Genomic DNA, 23247 nt, shown 5'->3' with positions numbered 1-23247 from the left:
TGCTTAGAAGTCACAGTGATCAGTGATCCATAACACTGCTATTTGCCATCATGAGTCAAAAAGTGTCAGTATGCAACTGGAGGCTCAAATCCAGCTGGAATAAGAAATCTGAGCTCATCTAAAACCAGCAGACCAAGGCTCAGCTGTGTTTTTTTCTCCCTTTCACACTCCAGTGAATCTCAAGAGTACCCCGACTCGCAGTGAGAAGATAGAAATCCTTGTCTCCACTCCAGACTGCAGGGTCACTGGACAACAAAGGAGGCCCGCCTCTCTGCCCGCTGATGGGCGCTGTTGTAAAATTTCTCTCCTGCCGCCACAATCCGGGCCAAGCCCTAGGTCATGTCATCTGAGGATTTGGTTGAGCGATGCCATGAGGGCCGAAGGGACGAGGAAGGAGTGGAGGAGGAAGAGGCAGAGCTTCCCTGTGGGGACAGCCCGCCCAGAGGGAGGCTGAGGCAGGGTGAGTCAGGAGGAGGAGACCACTGTGGCACCCAGGAAGTGATATCAGGAGGAGGGATGGAGCAGGTCCAGAGGGAGAAGGAGGAGGAGGTGCAGAGGAGTGCACAGGGAGAGAGGAGGGGATTTTCCCAGAAGGGGGAGAGCCAAGATGGAGGGCCAGGTGAGTGTGGGGAGAGGGGGGAGGGACTTCTGTTGTGGCTCTGTTCATTTCAAATGACCACTACTGTGATTTTGAAAATCAAATGGGATGAAACATATTTTATTCCAATACTGGAATAAAATATGTTTCATTAAAAATATGTTTTTAAAATGCTGTTCATTTTAGTAATTGAAGACAAAAGGGAAATGTGGAATCACATGCTAATGAGAATTCATTTAGAAAGCATTTGTTTCTGAATTTTTGAATGATGTTGAGCCTGTCTGTATCTTATGCCTGTGTCATCATGTCATCATGGCTCTATCATGTGCATCAAGTCCATCTCACGACATATGCATGGTATACAGTATGTGTCTGTGAGCTCGTTTGATTACATATGTTTGTCCTACCCAGACAGGGACACGGACCACCAGGCAGAGGAGCCGCGGGGCCCCGGGCCCTTCTATTTCTTTGGAGGAGCTAACGGGGCTGCATTGTGAGTAGACAAGTCAAATAAAAGATATTAGGGCTGTTATTAGAGTGGCACAAGGTTTTTCAAAAACACAACTGCACCCTCAAAGCTTGTCGTATTGTGCAAGTGAAAGTCTTCAGATAGCTAATAACTTCCAGAAAAAGTTTTACCTTCATACCAGCAGCCAGCTGTCATGAACAGGTGGTGGGTTGAATCACTTCTATGTGATATCGATCAGTGTAAGAGAGTAGCAAAACATGCATTTATACATAGGAACTAATATAAAAGATGTGGGTTATTTATGAAAGTTGTGGATTATTACTTTAAAGAGCTGTTAACACTATAAAAATTTCATCGTGGTATCTTATGATTGAAGTGCTGAGACATTTCCACTCTACCAAGAACAAAATTCTCAGGGGATGTACAGGGCAATTATTTTTTAGCAGGGAAAATAAATAAATACATACGTACATACAAGATATACAAGATATAAGATATAATTTACAATAAGATCTCCCCTGTAATGGGTTTATGAATGATGTGTGATGAGGTTTTTAATTAGTAAACACTATATAAATCATTAATAAGCTGTTCTAAACCATTCTAACACAGTTTTCATACATGGCTGCAGGCTCACTATTAAGCAAGATCAACTTACTGCTGCATTAGCTTGCAAATATCGGATGATAATTGATGGAGAACACAAAATAATAATAATTAGTGTTAAGTTTTTGTGTGTTCTTGTGTACATTTTTAAATTATGTTTTTATTGAATTGTTAAGCACTTTGAGCTGCATTGTGTGCATGAAAAAGGTGCCGTGTAAATAAAGTTCATTCATTCAATCATTCATTCGTCTGTACAGATTTATGTACAGATGAATGTGGGCTCACTATTTGGCAAGCAACAGGTCACTGGATCTAATGTGTCATCACCTGTAACCTATAGCCTATGATTGATAGTGTTCATAACCTTATTGAAAAACTAATGATAAACCATTCATAAACCTTCTGTAATGGTGGTTGTGTTGTAAAGTGGTACCAGTGTAAGATATTGCATTTGCGACATCCACATGCAAAAATCTGAGCAGTGGCCTCAGGCTTCAGAAACTCGTAGTGGTCAAAGCCCAGTCCCTCATGTTGTGGCGTCCTGTGGATCGCTGAGGTGTGATGGACGTTTCCCTGTCCTGCAGAGTGTGCACTTACTGTGAGAGCAGGGGGTGGAGGAGGATTTACAACAAGCACAGGGAGGACTTCAGGCTCAAGTGGTGTGAGACCAAGTCGCCAGCCAACTACTACAACTTCAGAGCAGGTAGCCAGTGACTTTGTGGGGCTTCTGCACATTACATTGATAATTTTACATTATTCTGACAATTTGATTTCCTGCACTGCACATTAAAAACGACCAGCTCTGCCACCGTCATCCATGGCATGAGGACTTTGTTGTGATCTGGCTGTGTCCAGGTGAACAGTTGGTGTACCAGATTCCCAACAACAAGGTGCTCACCACCAAGATCGGGCTCCTCAGCAGTCTCCGAGAATTCGAGCGAGTCAGCAGTAAAGTGAACCATGGACGCCTGAGGTGAGGTGCTGCTGACTTGGAATGTGGACAGCCACCTTCTGCCGGCTCTGACGCCATTCACATTCACACAGCGGCAAAACGGCTCCAAAAAGAACTCTTTCAGCACACAAACAAACACAAACAGCATAAATGGTTATGCCAATATAAAAAACAACAAGATAGATAGATAGATACTTTATTCATCCCGCAGGAAATTCGCAGTTTTTCAGCAGTATCCACAGATTACAAATTAAATAAATAAGAAAAGATTAAAAAAAAATAAAATAAAAAAAAAAAAGCCCTGGTACCCATTTTTTGAGGAAATCAAACATCTCTTTTCTTGTTATTTTCCTATTTGAATTGGAAAGTAGATCTGGCGCGTAGTGCCTGCATGAAACTTTCATACATTAACCTTGTGCCAGGAGGGAGCAACCTGATAGCACTTTCACAGATGACTGTAATTACACCAACCGGGACTTGTTGCTTTTTATATCGGCATATTGCAGTCCACTTTGTTGGTGTTTGTTCATGCATAAAAATGTTATTTTGGGAGCAGTTTTGGTGCCCAGGGAGAAAATAATAAGGATATCTTGCCACCATGTGGACTCCAAGGCAACTTAACAAACCCAACACTTTAATTGTGCTCACAGCAAGCTATTCAAAGTCTTTGCTGGGTAGGCACAAGCCTGTCATGTGTAGCAGACATGTTTATTGACATGAATATTTACTGACTTTTTGATGTTATTAATTTGTACTAATTCCAGACCTCAGTCGAGACATTACCTCTGACATTAAGCATGAATTAGAGCCAGTAAAATGCATTTTTTCAATTATCACTTTGGTATCATGTATGCAATATTTTTTTTTCCACTCAACTGGTGAGTCAAAACCCTGCCTTGCTTCCTCACAGTACCAGCACTCTGAAACACTGAGTATATGAAGTGTTTTTCTGTATTCCATTCCTATTCAAAAAAAAAAAATAGCCACAGTGTCAACCAAACCAGATCCAGGTTCCACACTTATTCACACAGACGTCGTCCCATTGTGCTTCACAGGAGGCTGAAAATGGAGGAGTTTATTCCTGCGACCTTCCGCATGGATATGAGGGAGGAGAGAGAGGCCTTTTTTGCTCAGCAGGAAGGTGAAAATGCCCACACATCACACACCTAATTTAACCTCTAACACAATGGTATGCTCATGGTGTCACAAGTACAACACTGGTCAAACTAGATTTTTGGTTTTGTTTGGGGTGGGGGGGGAGCATTGTGGGGAAAAAAAGATTGTAGAACTTGTTCTGTCACGGATCTGACAATGAAAAGAAAATGATTCGTTTGTGGTTGGTGGTGTTAAGGCAATAACTGCCCTGGCAATTGTTTAATCAAGAGGCTGTGGACATTGGAAAGTAATGTACTTCACCTCCCATAAGGCCCTGATAAAATCACCAGGGGAACATGCTGTTGCCATGGAGACGAGTCAGCAGAGGGCAGGGCTGAGACACAAACACAAAGGGAAACGTTGCACAGGATCTAGATGCACTGCTGCAGCACTGGACAGCAGCAGCGACGCTTCACCACTCTCACACCCAGCAAACAAAATCTATTTAATGTCAAAGCACAAAGAAGCAAAGAGGCTAGGCCTTTTCCTGTAACCCTCTGCATCCTGAGGGGATACATCGTTTTTTTTCTTGATTGTCCCCTGTCAGCTGACAGTAAAACCCTCCACATACAGCATGGTGACCAGGTTATGACAAACATATGGTTATCAAAAAGTAAACAGGAAAAAGTCACAGACAGCTGTTCTAGATCTCTTGGTGGTGAATGAAATATGAATAAAAAGGAATAGAGCAGCATTGTGTACAATGGAAGAGAACAGAATAGAACAACATAGAACAGAGCAGTGCAATTTATAATAGAGATTCTTATAGAGAACAGAGCAACATAAAACAGAACACAATAGAAGTGAACACATGAGAACCAAGGTTATTATCATTAATGAAGACTGACAAAATAACAAAAACTAGGTGTGAAAAACATTTTCATTACATTATCGTTACAAAAAATGATAACTAACTGAAGCTGTCTTGTGTGCTTACAAAGTGAACAAAAATGAACTAAAATTATGAAAAAAATCTCTTTAGTTTTCGTTTGTCAATTTATTTCATATGTAAGTTTAGTAATTTGGGTGGGTATGACATCTTATCTTCCATTTATTAAGCTGTGCCAGTTCTACACAGCAGATGGATAATATCTCTCTGTCGGCACAGTTGTGCGAGCCAGCACCTCATGCATCCATGTTGCCAAGCCATCCACGCCTGCAGCATCATGGCCTAGAAAGTCAGGAGAAAGACGAAAACTAACACAGAAACTAATAAAAACGAAACAAAGACTACACATTCTCAAAAAATAAAAACTGAACTGAACGAGCAAACTAGCTTCAAAAATTCAAATTATACTGAAAATGAAAACAAAAAGTCCAAACTAAATAAAAATAAAAACAATGAAAAATGTCAAACTATAATAACCTTGATGGGAGCAGAACAGAACATGATAAAATAACACAGAACACACATGCAGAACACTGAACAGAGCAGAAGTTAAATGGAGCAGATCAGAGCAGACCAGCAGCGTCTCACTCACATCAGCAGTAACATTACAGAACTTCATACTGTATGTAAGGTCACACCAGCTTTACATAAATAAATTACATAAATAAAGTAGTTTATTTCACTGTGCCATGTACCCCTCCCTCTGCTGCCAGATGTGAGCAACAAGGAGAGCCAGATGTGGATCTGCAAGCCCACAGGTCTGAACCAGGGCAAAGGGATCTTTCTGCTCAAGAGCCAGGAGGACGTGGCCGCCCTCAGACTGAAGCTGCAGGAGCTGCAGGACAGCCGGGCCAACAGGAGGGGCTGCTTCCAGCCGCCTCAGGCTCGCATTGTCCAGCGGTGGGTGGAACAGGCTATTCAGCATGTATTTGCTCATAAAATTTAAATCATATTGCATTTTCTACCTCCAAAATGTCAACTTCCTGGGAACTTAAAAAACACATTGTACTGTACAAGCTTGATGACCATGCATTTGAGTTTTAATCAAATACTCTCTTGGAGTTAAAACATGAAAGCCATCAAAATTAATTTTGACATTTGCATTTGACATGTATTTATTTTCATAACAGTGAATGATAGGAGCAACTTAATTGAGATGTGATTGCATTAAGTGGTCATAAGTCAAACGGCATTATAAGATACTAAAAGTTTATCATTTTTGTGGATATCCGAGTTACATGGACGCACATAATTACATTTACATTTACATAGATATATATTTTTGTGTCATAGCAATGTCGGGTGAATGAACCAATTGAAACCTCAGCACACTCACCTGATTTCTTGGAAACTTGGAAAAGCATGATTACAGCAAAAAAAATTACTGGAAAATAAGCAAAAAATTAGAAAGACAAGACAAGAAAATTACAGGAAAATTGGCAAAATATATACCAGAAAATAAGCACAAAAAATACAACAAAAACATATTTATTCTAAATTCTAATTACAAAATGATATATTTAAAGGTCAGGTCAGTGATGGAGGATCAGTGTCAGGTTTCTTGTGCGTCTTAACGTAGCCGTTCAGTCGCCTCTCACAAGCATTTCAGTGAAAGTGAGATTAAACTAGTCCTTGTTTTGCTGAGGACCACCGTGGAAGACCCTCAAGGATCTGCCAGGGGCCCCAAACCTCACTTTGAAAACCACTGGTCCATTAGTGCTTGTTTGTGCAAATGAATGTGTTTTCCATGGTAAATATGAAACAGCTGCGTTGATGGTAAACAGAAATTCTCCCTCCTCCCCTCAGGTACATCCAGAAGCCGCTGCTCCTGAAGGGGAGAAAGTTTGACGTGCGCTCCTACCTCCTCATCGCCTGCACGGCTCCTTACATGGTCTTCTTCCGCCATGGCTATGTGCGATTAACCTGCGACCTCTATGACCCCAGCTCCAGCAGCCTCTCTGCCCACCTGACCAATCAGGTGCACTTATAACACAGAAAAGAGGTCAAGGGAATGCTGCCAGGATAAACAGCCTGGCCTTGATGTCCAAGCCTTGACAGATGTATCTATACTAGCCCTTTCATGCATGAACTATGAAAGCCTGAGTCCAGATTTTTTTCTTATGTGTTTTTACTCTTCTTAGGGCATGAAAATTTCTGTGAGTCTCCATACTTCTTTCAGGATGCAGGATTGGTATTACCATGTCATTCTACTAGTATTAATATATTATCAGCAACAACAACTGACAGTCTCTGCATAAACCTCAATGGGGGGGAGCAGCAGAGAGCACTCTAACAGCTGATATGCAATTCCACCATAGAAACCATTGCATTTAGGAGAAAATGACTTTTAAACTGTCTTTTTAGCTGTCCACTGTAGTGACCGCTATGCGTGAAAGGGCTAGGGTAATTGTACAGATTGTTAATGTGCAGTACTTTAACTGGAGATACCACCACATGTCTTTAAGTCCATGGGAAATGAATTACTTCACTTAGAATTACTTCATCACTTAGACCTCTAATTACTCTAATTAATTACTTCATCACTTAGACCTCTAATGAAATGGGTACATGGACAACAATTATTTAAAACAGCACCCTGGATGATTAGACAACTCTGTTTAGTACATTGGTATGAAAGCAGGGAATATTTCACTTTTATTTGTCTTGAGTTGAGTTGTCTTGTTTTCTACCATTCAAGTAAACTCCTAAGAATTCATTAAGATGACAGTTTTCCCTCCTTCGTCAGAAACTTCAACAAGAAGTCAAAAGGTTTCAGTGTTTTCATGAGACTATAAAATGTGCATTTATGGCCAAGCTTTGTATGTATGGCATTTCAGCTCCTGTCTAATCAAACCTCTCCCTCCCTTCACTTGCTCATGTGTCTCCTGGTCCCCCTGCTGGTCACCTCTAGTACATGCAGAAGAAGAACCCCCTGTACAGCCTGCTTAAGGAGGACACTGTTTGGTCCATAGAGAGCTTCAACGCCTACGTCAACGACAAGTATAGGGTTGCCAAAGGCCTGCCCAGGGACTGGGTGAAGGGGGCCTTTGCAGTGAGTGCTGCTGTGTGTTGTAGTTAACCCCTCTGGGACCAATTAGGATTATAATGATTGTTGGCACATGGAGTTAACTGAGATCAGAGGACGCTTTGAATGATCTCACTCAGTCAGCTCACTTAACCTATAGGCAAAGTGATGTAAGGTGAACTAATTAGCCAGTAAGCTAATATACCAACAAAACAAATGCTTATGTTTAAGAGTAACTCAACACTGAATCATATAAAGCAGAAAATTTCGGCTGCACCGCTCTCTGTGGGTTGAAACTTTCAGGCATGTTGTGCTCTCCTCAAAGCAGCAGCACTGCTGTGTTGATGACTTGAAATTGGATGGAGTGAAACTGTCTCTCCACCGGAAACATTTGCTTTGCACGGCCATTTCTCAGTTCTGTGGTTTATGAATGCTGACAACTTTGTTAGCTGCAGAAGCAGAACATTATAAGGTGGCTGTTTCAATTTCATATTTGAAAATGGAGGGATTTTGATTATATGTTGTGACATCTTTAGTACTTCAGCAAGATTTGCAAAATGGTTTGCTACACTATAAACTGTGGGTCAAAAGTAAATGGGCCAAACATTCAAAATAAATGGAATGGTCCTTTAAGACTGGGATGGCTAGCTGATACTATGATTAACAACAACAACATTATCTAAACACAAAATCCATCAAATTTATCAGTAATCAAATGTACAACAACACAGATATTGACATGTCTGTCATCAAACATTGAGATGGGCGAGTTGTTTGGTTCAGACATAAAATCAGCTGTTCCCATACTTCACCCACAAACATAGACCTTTAATATGGCTGACAGAGAGTGAGTTATTGTATTTTACCAGAAAGCCCATGGTTTGACTGATTGACTGACTGATTGACTGTCTGTCTGTCCTGTCCCCTTCCATGCATCAGAAGCGCATGCAGCAGATCATGACCCAGTGTTTTTTTGCTGTCAAATCCAAGTTGGACCGAAGACTGGGTTTCTTTGACCTGATTGGCTGTGATTTCATGATTGACGATGAATTCAATGTAAGTGGGAAGGTGTTTTTTTTTTTTTTGCCTGTTTAGGTTGTAACCTGTGTGTCTGTGTGTCAGTCTGCCTGTGGGACTGATCCCCTCTTACCTTAATAGGTGTGGCTGTTGGAGATGAACTGTAATCCGGCTCTCCATACCAACTGTGAGGTGCTGAAGGAGGTGATCCCTAGGACTGTTAAGGAGACACTGGGTGAGCACATAACATAACTTATATAACACATAACTTATTTACACTCCACATGAACTTCTTTTCTTTAGCTTTTGATACCATGTAGGATTTATGATTTTATGATTTAGGATTTTATGTGTGCATGTTTTTTTCTTTTATGCTGTGCGAGCAGTGCATTTTACATTATTTTATTCAATTCAATTCAATACAATTGTATTATTATTTTATTTTATTTTATTTTATTATTTTATTTTAATATTTTAATATATTTTATTTATTCTATCCTATTTTGTTTTATTATTTTATTATTATTATTATTATTATTATTATTATTATCGTTACTATTATTATTTTACTTTATCTGATTTTATTTTAATTGATCTTATCTTATTTTATCGTGTTATCCTACTGTGTTTTTTACCTTTTTATTCTGCCTTTGTTGTGTTATTTTGTGGTGTTTTATCTTTCTGTGCAGCACTTTGGAAAACCTTGTGTTTGTTAAATTGTGCTATATAAATAAAGTGGATTGGATTGGATTGGATGAAAATCATGTAATGACAAATAACTGCGGTGCAATAGGTTTTTACAATCTTGAGTAATACAGTCGATTTGAGGGGCTTTAATGTTGTGCCAAACAAAACTGTACTCAATGGCAGGAGGCTATTCGCTTGGTTCAGTCACACTTCTTGTTATTGAATGTGTTAGCGTGCTCATTTATTTGCCACCACATTATGTTTGGTTAAAGACAGACTGATGTGTGACACCATCCAGCAAGTTTTCTTATTCGTCATTCTTCCTTTATAGATATAACTCTGGAGATCTTCAACAAGTGTCGCTGCCGACAGCAGATCCTTCCCCTGGCCACTCAGAGGGAGTTTCTGCTGTTGCATAGTGGTGCATTCCCTCCTGCTTCTGTCCTGCCAGGTGGCAAGAACACATTAGGTGGAAGCACACTGAAGAGTACATGCCACCAAAAAAGTACCAAAAAGAACCCAAAGACTGAAGGTACAATTTGTAAGTCGGGGAATGCGGGCAAACTTGCGTCCGTGTCATCCTCGGACACATCTGTGGACGTCTTAGAAACTGCCACAGAATATGAAGAGCCATCAGTGCAGGTGCCTTTGAATGCCGTCACTTGTGAAATGACAGAGGCTCTCGGGAACAGCCTCAGTCTGCCCGAACCCACCCGGGCTCGGACAGAACACAAGACAAGCAAATGTGCACTGGATCGCCAGCGGAAGAACGTGGACCAGCTCAGGCACCCCGAGGGACAGCAGAAGAAGAGGAGCATCAAGTCAAAATCAACAGCAGCACTGAGCGGGAGGACGCAGAGCTCCATCTCCCACTCAATATCGACTAAGTCCGGTCGCCTGAAGCCTGATGCAACTCAGTCCTCACGCACCTCCCTGCAGCCCAAACAGGTTCCTCTCAGCCCACCTCATGTGGGACGCCCTGTGTGGGTGGACACACATGACAAAGGAAATCGACCTGGGGAAGAGGAGCTGACAGAGGACACAAACGGTTTAGCCTTTGACAAGAAAGAGGAACTGTAATGTATTACATGCAAATAGATATGATTTACAAAGCCATATCCAGAAGAGACCTATGCAATGGTCAGGTGGTGCTGTTTTTTTTTTGTTTGTTTTTTTCCACTGGACAAATATCAGGGAGTGGTTTGAACTCTGCTCCCCAATGTGATAGTAAAGAATCTGTTCATCACTTGAATAAAGATAAATGCTTATACTGCCATTTATTGCTGTGATTCCTAATCAGTCGAGTGTGTCATATGAACATATCTGACTCATGATCATCAATATATGACTCAGTTTAGTCATACTGTTGTGAAACATGGATTCAACCTCAGTCACCAAGTATTTTCATAACCCTCATCCTAAAATCAACAGCAGTGGCAGATACCAAGTGGAAAGTACATCCGTTGAGTTAGATGAGACTTATTCTCCGTGACAGACTAACATCCTGTATAGATATTGCACTTGTACATAAAGCCGCCTCACATTACAGAACTACGCAAATTATAAATTACATTTCACATCACAAAAATCCTAAATACACAAGAATATGCTCATCCAAACATGTAGTCCCGTGAACATGTTGCTCTAATTCTAACCAGCAAGATCAAGACAGAGGACATTTCTTTTGGCTTATTGTTATGACTGCAACTCGTTACCTCTCGGTTTCATAACTTATAATTATCTTGCATGCCTGCTGATGTCGTAGCTCCATGCATGTAAACACAGCTCGCCCGTATGGTCTGATCTTTCCCAAGTCAGTTGCCTCATCTGCTTGCTTCTCCAAAAGGAGGCTGAAAAGCATCTGACATACTCAGGCTTTACTCAACAACATAAAGAGGGTTGCTGCCCTTAAGAGCTGCATTTTTCTGCCTACCGCTGCCAGTGTGGCTGAACACCTGTCCCTACATGGCAATAGGGACAATTTTTATTTCTCATACAGACGTTAGCAGGTTAACAGGTCTGAAAAAAAAAAAAAAAAAAAACAACTGAGGAAGCTGCACAGTGCTCTGCGGACAGCCAACTGACAGGAAGGAAGGAACAAGAGCGCTGTGACTCGGCAAATGCTTCTTGCCACTACCATCTTCCTCTTCAGCAGTTTTGACTCCTTTCTTTCTGGGGGCTCTGTGGAGCGGCGCTCACTGGTAAAAAGGGGGAACTAGAGATTAGCAGCAAGCCCCCTTCACCAGTACTCAATATCCTCTTTTGGTCTATTCCAGGCCCACCCCCCTTCTCTCTATATTTTATCTCTTTGGTTTAAGTGTGGCACAGAAGCAGCGGGGATGATTGCCCGGGCAGATGGTGCTCAGTTTGTGGACTAGAGGGCTGCTGACAGCGAGGCACTAAGGAGCGGACTCTTCAGTCATGGGATGCTGCAGTGTGACCCAGAGGCACACTGGGATAGACGAAGTGGGCCCCGATGAGATCGAGCTCCTGGAACTTTCTGGGGACAATTTAGGGTAAGAGGAAAATAACTTCATAATTTACACTAGCAGCCTAGAGTTCCATAAAGTCAAACACCAGGGAATCTTCTGTGTCAGTCACCTTCAATGACTGACATGGGAGAAACTGACCCAAAACATGAATTTAAATCTGTATACTCGCTGAGATGTTATGCTGGTGAGCATGATAAAACACGCGGTTTGGTTTTGTTGTCGGTGCGTCCCGAAAGAGGAAGCAGTAACAGCCTGTGAAGTGAAAACAGCACCTCTCTGTTACAGTGAGGTTCTCTGGTTTGGTTTGACATTTCAGCTCTAAATAACAAGCGGATAGCCTCCAGCACTTAAAAAAAAGAAGAAGAAAAACCCCCACATCTACACACTGTTGAATTGTGCCATTTTCCAGGGTAAACTTCTGTTTGTTTTCATCAGAATCTATGAGTTTGGAGTCGATATGCTCTCAAAGAGAAATCCTCTAAGGATGAAACCCCACTCAGCACAACACCCAGAGTCCATGTGCTTGCAAGCCATCAACACCCAGCAGCAATAAGGCGGCAAAACTAACTGGCTCCTATTTACTCAACATGAACTTAGGAACTCACTGATGCTGCAATGATGTGATTAGGAGATTACTTTAAGACAGTGGCCGACGCATTGAGAGGTTTAATTCAGAAAAGGGGGCGGGACAAATCCCCACTCATTCTAAGACACGGGATTAGCAGAGGCTAATCGCAACAGTAGTTACCAGTCCTTATGTGTCTACACTACAACAGGGCGAAGAGTCAGCTGCTGTGCACAGAAGCACAGTGGCCTTTCACATACACAAATGAGCAGGGAGCTATTACAGCCTTTTGTCCGGACTGGACGTTGTTTGCCTTCTGATGATTATACAGGAGGTCAAAGTACTGGCAAACGCACTGGCTGCCTCCTCTGAGATGGGCGAGGTTTCAAGTATGGGAGCCAAATTTGATGATAGCTGCAGATCATTGTGTGTGTGCGTGTGTGTGTGTGTGTGTGTGTGTGTGTGTGTGTGTGTGTGTGAAGGGTCAGATGGTGGGTCTGTCTTTTATGCTCTGGTTATAATAATCTGATTATGTCTGATCATTTGTAGGCTCTAGGGGGGCTCAGGAGAGGCTCTGATACTTCAGCAAATAAGACTTTATTTGCCGAAGTTTTTGAGTCACTGTTTTTGAGCTAAAAGCATCCAAACAGACCTTTTTCGCAGCAGCCATTTTGGCATAGAATAGCAGGGTAAACACAGGTGTTATGCCCTGTCCTTGTGGTGTCGCGTTTATTGTATATTCCAGTTTTCAAGCAAGTTACACAATCAAGTCAGAGTTGTGAGGTTTCAATGTCAGCTCACTGTACAGAGCTGTCTGCAAATGGCAAGAAATTTGATCTGATAATACCTCAGTGAGCCACAGCTAAAAAAATTCAAAAACCAAAGTCATGTTTAATGCATTTAGTCCCCCACTGCTTTTTTCCGCTAAGGTTGTTTTAATAAAAAGACCTAAGCTCGTTGGCTAAAGTGAACCTTGTTGGTGAAAGCTAACCTTCTTGCCACCAGCTAATTAAGCTAATTAACTCATTCAGGCAGTGACAACAACCCCTCTGAGTTACAAAGCACATGAATGCAATTCCATTTTTTCACAAACCAGGAGGCTTCCAAATCATCCCATGAATCAGATGAAGACATGGACGCATGCAGCATTACTTGGTCATGCAGCCATTTTGATATGAAATAGCAGGGTAAACCCAGGTATTGCTAATGACATTAACAAAAGTTGTATTCTGTTTCAGTGTAGCAGAGTCTTTACAATGAGCCAGCATGAACAATAGCAGGACCCTGGCTCTGTTAGACATTAATCGAACAGAATCATACTTAATGTTATTAGTTGACCCTATTAGTTGTCCCCTGTTGTCTGCTGTTGACAGCTCCTGAATCCCAGTACCGGGCGTCAGGTTCTGTCACTTGGTCTCACGGTTTCACACTAACTCTGAACCTCCGGAGCGTGTTGTTCTTCAGGGTTTTGCAACTCAGTTCTTCTACTCATTTGTACTAACCACCTACTTATTTGTACTTTTTGTATATTGTTGTATATTGTATACAGGTTGTTCATTGTATATAGGAATGTCATATATTCTTTCTATTTTATCTTTATTTTTATTTTATTTTATTTTATTTTATTATTTTTTATTATTATTATCGTTATTATTATTATTATTTTTATTTTTATTTTTTACTTGCACAGTGCTGGAGTTGTTGCAATTACATTTTACTGCTGCTGTACCTGTACATTCATGCATGTGACGAATAAATCTTGAATCTTGAATCTTGAATCTATTTTATGTGAAAATGGCTGCTCTGAAGAAGGTCTATTATGAATTGTCAAAATCAAACCCAGAGAAAAGAATGACAAAATGGTCTTTTCATTCATGTTGTCTTGTCTACCTGCTGGTTTCTGTGTGGGGGGTACTTGGGCTGGAACCTATCCCAGCATGCACTGAGAAGAAACACAGACACTTAAATTCATATCTACTTTTGATTCCAGCTGGTTTCTGTGTTTTTGGTGTGTGGGAGGAAACTCCACACACAAAAAAAGCACCGCGAACCTAACTTGTGACTTTCCTGTCAAGGCCACGTTGCTAACCACTGAGCCACTGTGCCACCCTTCTGTTGCTGCATGATAATGATGTGATCTGGTGAAATCTGCTAATGCAACACATGTTTTTTCCCAGCCTGTGGAATGTGGGAGAAACCAGACTTCAGCTGTCAGTGAAGAATGGGAAAGATGAGCCGCCACCTCGCTACCCTTCAGTACGACATCTTGAACAAGAGGTGCAGTATTCAGCTTTCAGAGCAGCAGTTGATCAGTTTGCAAATACATTCACACTTGTGAACACGTGTGAAAACAGAGTGTATCAAGGCACCAGCAGACATGAGTATCAACAGTTTCCACTTTGACCTGTTATTTGTGTTGAGGCGAGTCATGCTCTGTGTACACACTACAAGAATTTCCATGACAAAGGAGAGAGATGTTGCAGTCCCTGTTTAGTATGGTTCTAATTTTATAGGACATAAAATTGGGTGGGTGACTGACACACACACACCAATCCCATCAAAGATACTTCCAAAAAGTCCCAGCGAGTAAGTGTCTGTGAAGTCTGTCTGTCTGTTTTTGAAAGCATGAGTCATTTGGTGGAAAGAGAGTTAAAGCACCTCTCAGTACAGTGAATTGTGAAAACAGTTGTTTTCTGAAGTGAATCATATTTGGGAATGAATGGAAATCCAGAAAGCACTTGTATCACATTGGAAGCAGTGTCACATGCTAAACAGTACAGGGGTTTTCAAACTTGTTCATGTTTTGGACCCCTGCTTGAAGTGATTTGGCCTGATATAAAGAGACATTTTGCTTTGTGTTGATTATGGAATTGTCTAGGTGTCATACTACTCAAATAAATTCATAATGGTGGGAGTAAAATATAATGTTAAAATAATCACTTGTACATATTTTTGTGTGCCGTAGCAACGTCTAATGAATTAACCCTTGGAAACCAAATTCATTTGAATTCTTTGAAAAACACAGGAAAATAGGCAATTAGCAAATTATTGCAGCAAAAAAATTATTGGAACATTTGAGAAAAAATGTTAATAAAACAAATAATGAATAAAATAAAAAATAAAAATAAGCCAAAATGTTAGAAAATGATTAACAAATAATAAAAAAATTTACAAGAAAATTACTAGAAAATAGCAAAACAGATGCCAGAAAAAAAAAAAAAAAAAAAAAAAAAAACTTACCAAAAATTTTTATTTATTTATTTATTCATTTATTTTATTTTTATTTATTAAAGTGATGTATTTCAAGGTCAGGTCAGTGCTGCTGTATCACCCCTGGAACAGCAGATCATCCTATGTGCTCTACTTCATTTGGTTTTGTTCTGAAAAGCTGAGCTAATCTCTGGTTTAGGCCGACATTAGACTCACCTGTGCTGTTTTGTGCCTCTAGGTGGTGCTGTGGGGCAGGAGCAGGGATGAGCTCCACCACAGGATTTACTCGCAGCAGCCAATCGTGGACTGGGAGGGCCAACCTGCTCACATGTACGGAGAGATCGTCCACTCCTCCCTGGTGTCTGTGTATAACAGCTACACACAGGTAAGCTGGCAGTCAGCGGGGTGAGCCAGGGCGGGGCCGGCACTCACACTGGATCCAGTGTCAGTAGAAGAGAGGAAATATATATTTGGAAGCCACATTAGTGAAGCGTTCAAGACTGTGGTTTCTTCTAAGCTGATGGTTTAGTGATCTACAGTAATCATTTGTCACCGTGAACTTATTTTTCTTATGCTTTTTCAGTTTTGGCTGTGCCTATGAGTCAGGTAAAATATTCACCAACTCCCTGAGAATAATAAGATATTTTTTTTGCAATATGTAGTTTAAAGTTTAGTAAACAATCAAGTAAAAAAATAGACAGGTAATTTTGCTGCAGGTGCTGAAATCAGGTTGTGATTTACAATTGAAAACTTAAAGAGATAGTTCACCCATTTGAAAAAATGTTATATTATTTCTCTTCCCCCCCAGCTGTTCTGTAGGACAGTAGTGGTGCTATCTTCCTCTCATTGTTACTGAGTGCTGGATACTGGCTGGATGCTCCAAATGCTAATGCCCCTTTTCCATTAGTATCTACTCGGCTCGACTCTACTCGCCTCGACACGGTTTAGGTGGTTTTCCATTACAATTGAGTAGCACCTCGCCGTGGGTGGAGTCGTCATAAGCAAGGCGGCACACCGTCCAGCTCCCTCTGGATTCTTTGGGCCGCCACCAAGCTCAGAAAAAGTCTCCACGTCTTTATTTGACCGCGGTACCGGTTTGCTTGCCATTTTCCGACTTTGACAACTTCAGTGATGATCAATGCGCACGGCCGCTGTTGCCGTTTTTTTTTTTTTTTTTAAATGTCGGGTTTTGTTTTCGTGCAGGAGTCACTCTCGTCACTCCCTGTCCAATCAGTTGCCTGCACGACGTTTACGTCACATTTTCAACTCGACTCAGCTCGCTTGGAACCCCGGCTGAGTAGGTCCCAAAATGGGACCTGCTAGCAGGTACTACCACCTAATGGAAAAGCTCTTAAACCGAGTAGAGTCGAGCCGAGTCGAGCTGAGTAGGTACTAGTGGAAAAGGGGCATAACTGTTAGCCTCCTGCCATTGAGGTGGACTTCCCCCCAGCTAACAGTCTTAAGAACAGCTGCCTTAATCCACGCAAATTTTTCCAAAAAGTCTGGTTTGATAATGTGCAGCAGATTTTTTTCTGGTTACTGATAGCTGTGAAAACAGCACTTTAACAAAAGTGCAAAAAGTATATCTGTGACAGTTTTCATAAAACTTCCAAGCACTATAATCTTTGTTTGGAGTTAATGAGCATAGTAAACAAAGTTCATACAGTTTAAAAAAAAAAAAAAAAAATGTAGCTGCCCTCTGCAGCCATGACTGTGGTGAATAAGAGATGTTTTCCTGGCAGTTTGGCATGAGGCTTCCAATGTTCAAACCCCACCATGGCAACACACTGTAGGTGCCTGTCTCTGGTCCAGTTGTTTGGGAATAACTTGCTGTATGAGCACATGTTGCTATGGATCATGTACAGATGCATCAGAAAGAACTGAGTTCTGTGGTTCTGTCCAGGTTCTTGTGCTTGTTTTGGACTGAACTCATCTTAACTGTCTTCATTGATCCCACAGGAAACCAGTGAACATTTTCTGGTGCTGTTCTCATTCCATCTGCTGATCCTGGCCCTGGACCACTCCCGCCACGACTTCATCTACGAGGTGTGTGCTGTTTGCCATTTACTTTACAGAGACCCTCAGTTATCCTCCAGTTAGGCTCATGTATTTGTAGTCAGTCTTTTCTTATTTATGAGTGTGCTAGAAAGTGAAAACAATATGAAGACATAAATATCTTTAAGCTATAACAAGCATTTTGCAATTGTATGTTAAAACTACATTACAAAGAATTATTATAGAGGAATTTTCCACAATTACTGACTTAATTACAGATTGACAGACTGACTGGTTTATTGATTAACTGATTGATTGGTTGATTGACCGATTGATTGGTTGATTGGATAATCATTAAAAACATACAGTATTAATCTGTCAGGAAAGAACTTCAAATGGACAGTACTTAAAAAAATACTGAAGATTGCCTGTAGCCCCAATTTAGCCCCAATCAATATGGCTAACATAGATGCATGCAAGAATAGGTGTAACATGTAGCAGGTCTATGCAGAACCTTTGACAAACATTTACTGCAGCTCAGAAACAGCTGCTGAGTCATCAGTGATCTGTTAAACCAAATTACAGGACACATAAACATGTGATCTAATAGGAACTAGTCTGACAAAGGCTGCCAATGTTGGCATTGGTTTGTTGGGAAATTCCTAGAAAATAAATACAATGATGCTCATTATTTCTCAACATTTGGTTTCTTTTATCTCTCAGGGCATACTTCCCCTATCTGGACTTTCCTTCAAAGCCATCTCACTGGATTCTGACACATCACATTCATCAAATATGTTTGAGATCTGTGGTGAGTCACTGGAAATAACCTGAGTCAGCTAATATATGGTAACAAAGCGTGGGATCAAGGCCTTGTAAAACTTAGGGATGAACATTGTTGTAAAAATATCATGTTGAGATTAATTTTACAGATGATGGCGTGATTTTTGTTGGGGTCTGTGTCAAACAAAGATGTTTTCTTTCTTCTGGAAAGTACAATTTGTACACAATGGAATCTCTGTAGCACCACAAAACCTTATTTACCACAATGTTATGTCACAAGTTGCAGCTCCTGTGATTTGGAAATTGCACTTATTGCGATTTCAATAATATTTCGATTAATTGTTCAGTCCTATACAGTACAGTTTCCATCTTCTTCTTCAACCACCCAGGTCCAATGATGGACTCCAGGGTCTTCATATGTTCCAGTGCTGCAGAGTCAAGGAAATGGATGGAGCACCTAGAAGAGAGGAGATACAAGTCAATGGCACAACCCATCAGTCCTTCCCACTGTGCTCTCTCCTATCTAGTAAGGACAGTTCCTTGTAGCAAATTGACAAGATCAGATTTCCACTGTGAATGAAGTGGAGGACAGTTGTTTGCCCATGACAAAGCTATTCTAAGACAGTTATGCTAAAATGAATCATCCCCATTTAAGACTCCATTTAAGTTGGGAGTACCACCAAACAGAGTGGGTTATGCTTATGAAAGGATGGTTGTGTTGACTTCAGCAGTTTGGGAGACGGCATGGATTGGTGGTCCTGGACATGTTGGGGTGTACTATTCCTTTAATTTAAAGTATGCATTTTTTTTTTTTAAATTTATTTTACCCTAGATACCCTGCGATGAGCACTGGAAAAGAGAGGAACTGAAAACCTACTTACTACAAGCTCCAATATGGCAGTGGGAGGGCTCCCCCATACAACACATGGGAAAAATAGGATACTTGTCCATCGTCCATATCATTAACACACAAAGACAGGTGAGACTCTCTGACAGTCTATTTCCAGAGTTCTGTCTGCTCTAAAATATACTATAAAATATAGCATATATAGTATGCTAAAAGCCTCTCAGTTTTGTCCTTCTGCTATCTGGCACAGGTTAGTGGCACTGATTGAAAACAGTGTGAAAAGTAGGTGCCTGGTCTTTGATGACAACTTGTTGTTCTCTATGGGTGATGACATCACCTGGGTTTGGGTTTGGGGTTGACTTAGTCTTTAAAATAGTGAACAAGGAATGATAACAATGCGAACACACTGCATTTTGGTTAAAAATGCTACTTGTGACAGTTTTAAACATTTGCATCATTGTGAAAGTAACTGAGATGCCTAGGTGTAATTAAAGTGAGACCTTAACAGCCTCTATCTCAAACCAGTGGCACAATTAGAGCTAAAGCTTCTCAAGTAGATTATCATGCTGTAGGCAGGACTGTAGTGGTGATGTGGTAGGTATACTCCTAACTGACCATTAAGCATATGTGTAGGTATATCCTAAAGAGAAAAAGAGGTGGGTATCTGTATATCTGTGTGTACACTACACTACATAAGTGGTTGAGGTGATTTTTCCATTGGCTATTCACTCCTTCCATCGTCTGTAACTGTGAAAGCTTTAGCTCTGTTTGCTGTGGAGGAACATCGCTGTCTTCCTGTTTTGTGCGGTACAGCAATTTTCCTGCACATTTCCTGATAATTCCCCGTGTAAAATGATACGTAGAGGCCAGGCTGCCAGTCTTCTCAGCATGGTCTCATTTTTCACACCAGGGGTTTCAACTGATTGTGATCCAGGGATCATCGCCCTGACTAAAGGCTCACTTTTGCTCCCTTGACATATGAAAATAAATACGTCCATTTCAAACCATGTAACCGTCACTGCCCACACACCTTCATGCATCCTTTACGTTGTCAAGGATGTTAAGCAGTAAATCCACTAGAGGGCAGCTCAGAGTCTGAAGTTTCAAATGGTGATGGTGGAGGAGGTCGTAACAATGGAGCTGCTACAAAGAGGCAGAAGCAGAGGCGGCGTTGAAGACAGTGGTGGCCTTTGAGGTCATGATGGACTATTCTTTTCTCTAATATCATCAAGTCTTTAAATTTCTTCTTCACGTCTCGCTCACAGACCAGTCTCTCTTGAACTATTGGTTGCACACAACTCTCACTATTCCTGGTGGTGCTGCGCCGTTTTGTCCGTATCCATAAGCATTCTGAAAACATGCACAAAAACGGATGAAATGAATGCAGAGTACGGACAGGTGGCTCTGTATCTGTGTCCTTATTTAACATTCAGTGTAAATGAGCCTTAAGTGATCCAGGGACCAGACAGTGTAACAGTATTCCAATACAAATTTAGCGTCACCCCTCAGACAGTACCTCCCATCGGCATGGTCAGTTAGCTATTTTTAGATGATAGTAAGCATATATTTTTGGGCACAAGTGTGTGTATATACAGGCAGGCCAGGACAGCATGGGACGTTATTGATACATTCCAACATTAGAGGCTGCCAAAGACTGTATGGGTGCTATTTGTAATTATCACCCAGAGAGGTCACGTTGACTTTTCTCAATTTTATATATTTGAATGAATTTGATTATTCACAAACAAGGACAAAAAAAGAATAATAAAAAAAAAATCACTTTCAGCAGTCAAACATCATTGCTGATGGTCATGGTCGGGCACCATCTTCTTCTGCTTTACACCTTTGTAAAACCAGTGTTGAAAAACAAGTGACGTTGCTGCCTTTGTTTTGCAGGGCCTTCAAGAAAGACTCATGGTTCTCTTCCCTCATGATGTCCTGCTGCTGTCCGTGGACAACAAACGGCTGAATATAAGATATGAGGTAGTGTAAAATGACACTATGGGAAAATTCCTTAATAATACCTCTTTGAACAGAGTGACATAACTGCGCTTCCCTGTTATCATTACACAGCGCTTGTTCTTTTGACGTATGACATATGGCACAGGTGCACATTCTGTAACTCAAACCTGTCATCTACAACAGCACCTGCAGTATCTGAATTAAAATTGGAACGGATGGAAATGGAATCTCATTTGGGTATTGTTAAACAGAACACGTCAATCAGCAGCTAAAACGAGGATCCTCGTGTTCATTTGAGTACGATTATGTGGAAGTGAGACGTCCTGCACCTGCTTCAACCCACAGCACAGCTTTCTTCTTCCTCCTTCTTTTCACACATGATAGGGTAGGCTGCCTAGACAAAGCATCAAGGCAGTGGAGAGGTCAGCCTCGCCTGGACGACTGGAGTTTGAGCTCACAGGTAACAAACAGTCATGCAGAATCAGCTGAAGTGTAACTGTGGAGTAAAATGAGCAGCAGCGAAGCATATATTCATTTAATTTTGATCATTGCTGTGCTTCAGGTGAGCTGGTGGAGCCGCTGCAGGTTTCCTGTACCCATTTGGAGGATTACCAGAACTGGATCTTCCAGTTACAACAGGTAGACTGATTCATCTTTAGACTGAATGGAGGAATGTTGAATTTGAGTGATTTTGTGTTGTTTATTGAGTAGGCTTCATAATTTCAGCGGCCATGGCATCTATCCAAACTGCACTATAATGATTGTCAGTCTTAAAGGGGCATTAAGTAATTTGTGATCTTTCATTGCCCTCTATTGGCAAACAATAGGAACCACAACAACAATACATAGAGCCCTCTTGGGTGGTCTGTAATTGGCACAAACAATAAATTCATATTTTCTAAATAAAGAGAGACGTAAACTAGCTTAAGGACAAGTTAGCTATTTTGGAACCTAGGCCTTATTTACAGATGGTGTGGCATCATTTCATCAGCCCCTTCAGCACTGATCCTGATACTGATGTGCTGCAGGTTCCAACTCGGCTACACCAACGATCAATAGGGCAACTGTAAATGGCTATGAAAAACCAAGATGACATTGCTTTCTCAAAACAGGAAGCTTGATGTACATGCTGACCTCAAAATGTTCTCCTCAAAAAATGTTTGTAAATAAACAAAAAAGTAAAAAATACTGGAATAATAAAAACCGATTTGTCACTGGATTTTTGGTTTAGTATGGTTTTATTCAGATAAATGGTCATTTGACGAGGCCGGAGAAGTCGTCCTTATTGCCCCTTTAAAATAAGGCAGTTTCTTGATTCATGAAAAACCGACTTTTTATAGATGAAGTTTTTATTTGCAAGCAATATAATTTGTATAATGTTGTTTCACACCTCAGATGCAAAACAAGTGTGTAAATGTGACTTTGTTGTGGATCTACAGCCAGAAAAAAACAGCTACATTACTACGAGTCACGCCGCCCCACCACTCATGCCAAAGCTCCAAAGGAGTAGGAAGGAGTCGGAGGAGCCAATGATAACAGCCGACCAATGCCACAGCAACGGATGGAGATAACTCATAAGCAGGCTGCACAAAGGCTTGGAAATGAATTGTAATTATCTAAAAAAAAAACAAAAAAACCTGTAAATAACATGTACATAGTGCATTTATTTCTACTTGTACCACAAAAAGGTGATACTGTTGTGAGATCTACGGCTTTGACAGTAGTAACCAAAACCTTTTCAGACCCAATTTAGGCAATTTCATCTCAGCAAAGGTCTCAGGCATATGAAATGATGTGGTCTTGCTTTCCTGTTCATGTGATGAACAACAGAAACCAGGCCATGACCCACTTAGAGACCCGACCATTGTTACAGAAATGTTGGCCGTAGCGTCTGTAGAGCTGTTAGAACACTAGCAATTGTACATTTTGCTTGGATCTCTTTTTCTTAAAGGAAATAATGCTCTACTTTTTAAACAAACAATAAAACAGTCTGAA

General features: G+C 40.9%; 2 protein-coding genes across 2 annotated transcripts; both read left to right on the top strand.

Moving 5' to 3' along the window:
• The first annotated feature begins 607 nt into the window (after positions 1–607).
• Positions 608–10674, top strand: ttll10 (tubulin tyrosine ligase-like family, member 10). The gene is made up of 11 exons (XM_030054839.1): positions 608–619; positions 964–1091; positions 2258–2376; positions 2529–2646; positions 3681–3766; positions 5383–5569; positions 6476–6647; positions 7581–7721; positions 8634–8750; positions 8853–8946; positions 9730–10674. The coding sequence occupies exons 1-11, from the start codon at positions 608–610 to the stop codon at positions 10476–10478; spliced, it is 1923 nt and encodes a 640-aa protein (XP_029910699.1). The 3' UTR covers positions 10479–10674.
• Positions 10675–11555: 881 nt separating this feature from the next.
• Positions 11556–23162, top strand: LOC115361597 (pleckstrin homology domain-containing family N member 1). Its single transcript, XM_030055069.1, has 11 exons — positions 11556–11914; positions 14633–14732; positions 15904–16050; positions 17625–17711; positions 18384–18471; positions 18833–18969; positions 19276–19422; positions 21187–21273; positions 21637–21712; positions 21815–21891; positions 22692–23162. Exons 1-11 carry the CDS (start codon positions 11820–11822, stop codon positions 22821–22823), a joined length of 1173 nt encoding a protein of 390 aa, XP_029910929.1. The 5' UTR covers positions 11556–11819; the 3' UTR covers positions 22824–23162.
• The last annotated feature ends 85 nt before the right edge of the window (positions 23163–23247 follow it).

This window comes from Myripristis murdjan, chromosome 7, assembly GCF_902150065.1.
Source record: "Myripristis murdjan chromosome 7, fMyrMur1.1, whole genome shotgun sequence".
In the NCBI taxonomy this organism is placed as follows: Eukaryota; Metazoa; Chordata; class Actinopteri; order Holocentriformes; family Holocentridae; genus Myripristis; species Myripristis murdjan.
Note: the sequence above shows the minus strand (reverse complement) of the source record. Positions and strands in the feature narration are given on the sequence as shown.

What these genes read in the sequence shown, in the direction of transcription:
- ttll10 (XM_030054839.1), top strand. An exon ending in GGAGCTAACGGGGCTGCATT is followed by an intron (nt 1,092 to 2,257) that starts GTGAGTAGACAA and finishes CCTGTCCTGCAG; the next exon opens with AGTGTGCACTTACTGTGAGA. An exon ending in TGATTGACGATGAATTCAAT is followed by an intron (nt 8,751 to 8,852) that starts GTAAGTGGGAAG and finishes TTACCTTAATAG; the next exon opens with GTGTGGCTGTTGGAGATGAA.
- LOC115361597 (XM_030055069.1), top strand. Translation starts at nt 11,820, where the DNA reads ATGGGATGCTGCAGTGTGACCCAGAGGCACACTGGGATAGACGAAGTG. An exon ending in TCATTAACACACAAAGACAG is followed by an intron (nt 19,423 to 21,186) that starts GTGAGACTCTCT and finishes TTTGTTTTGCAG; the next exon opens with GGCCTTCAAGAAAGACTCAT. An exon ending in GGATCTTCCAGTTACAACAG is followed by an intron (nt 21,892 to 22,691) that starts GTAGACTGATTC and finishes GTGGATCTACAG; the next exon opens with CCAGAAAAAAACAGCTACAT.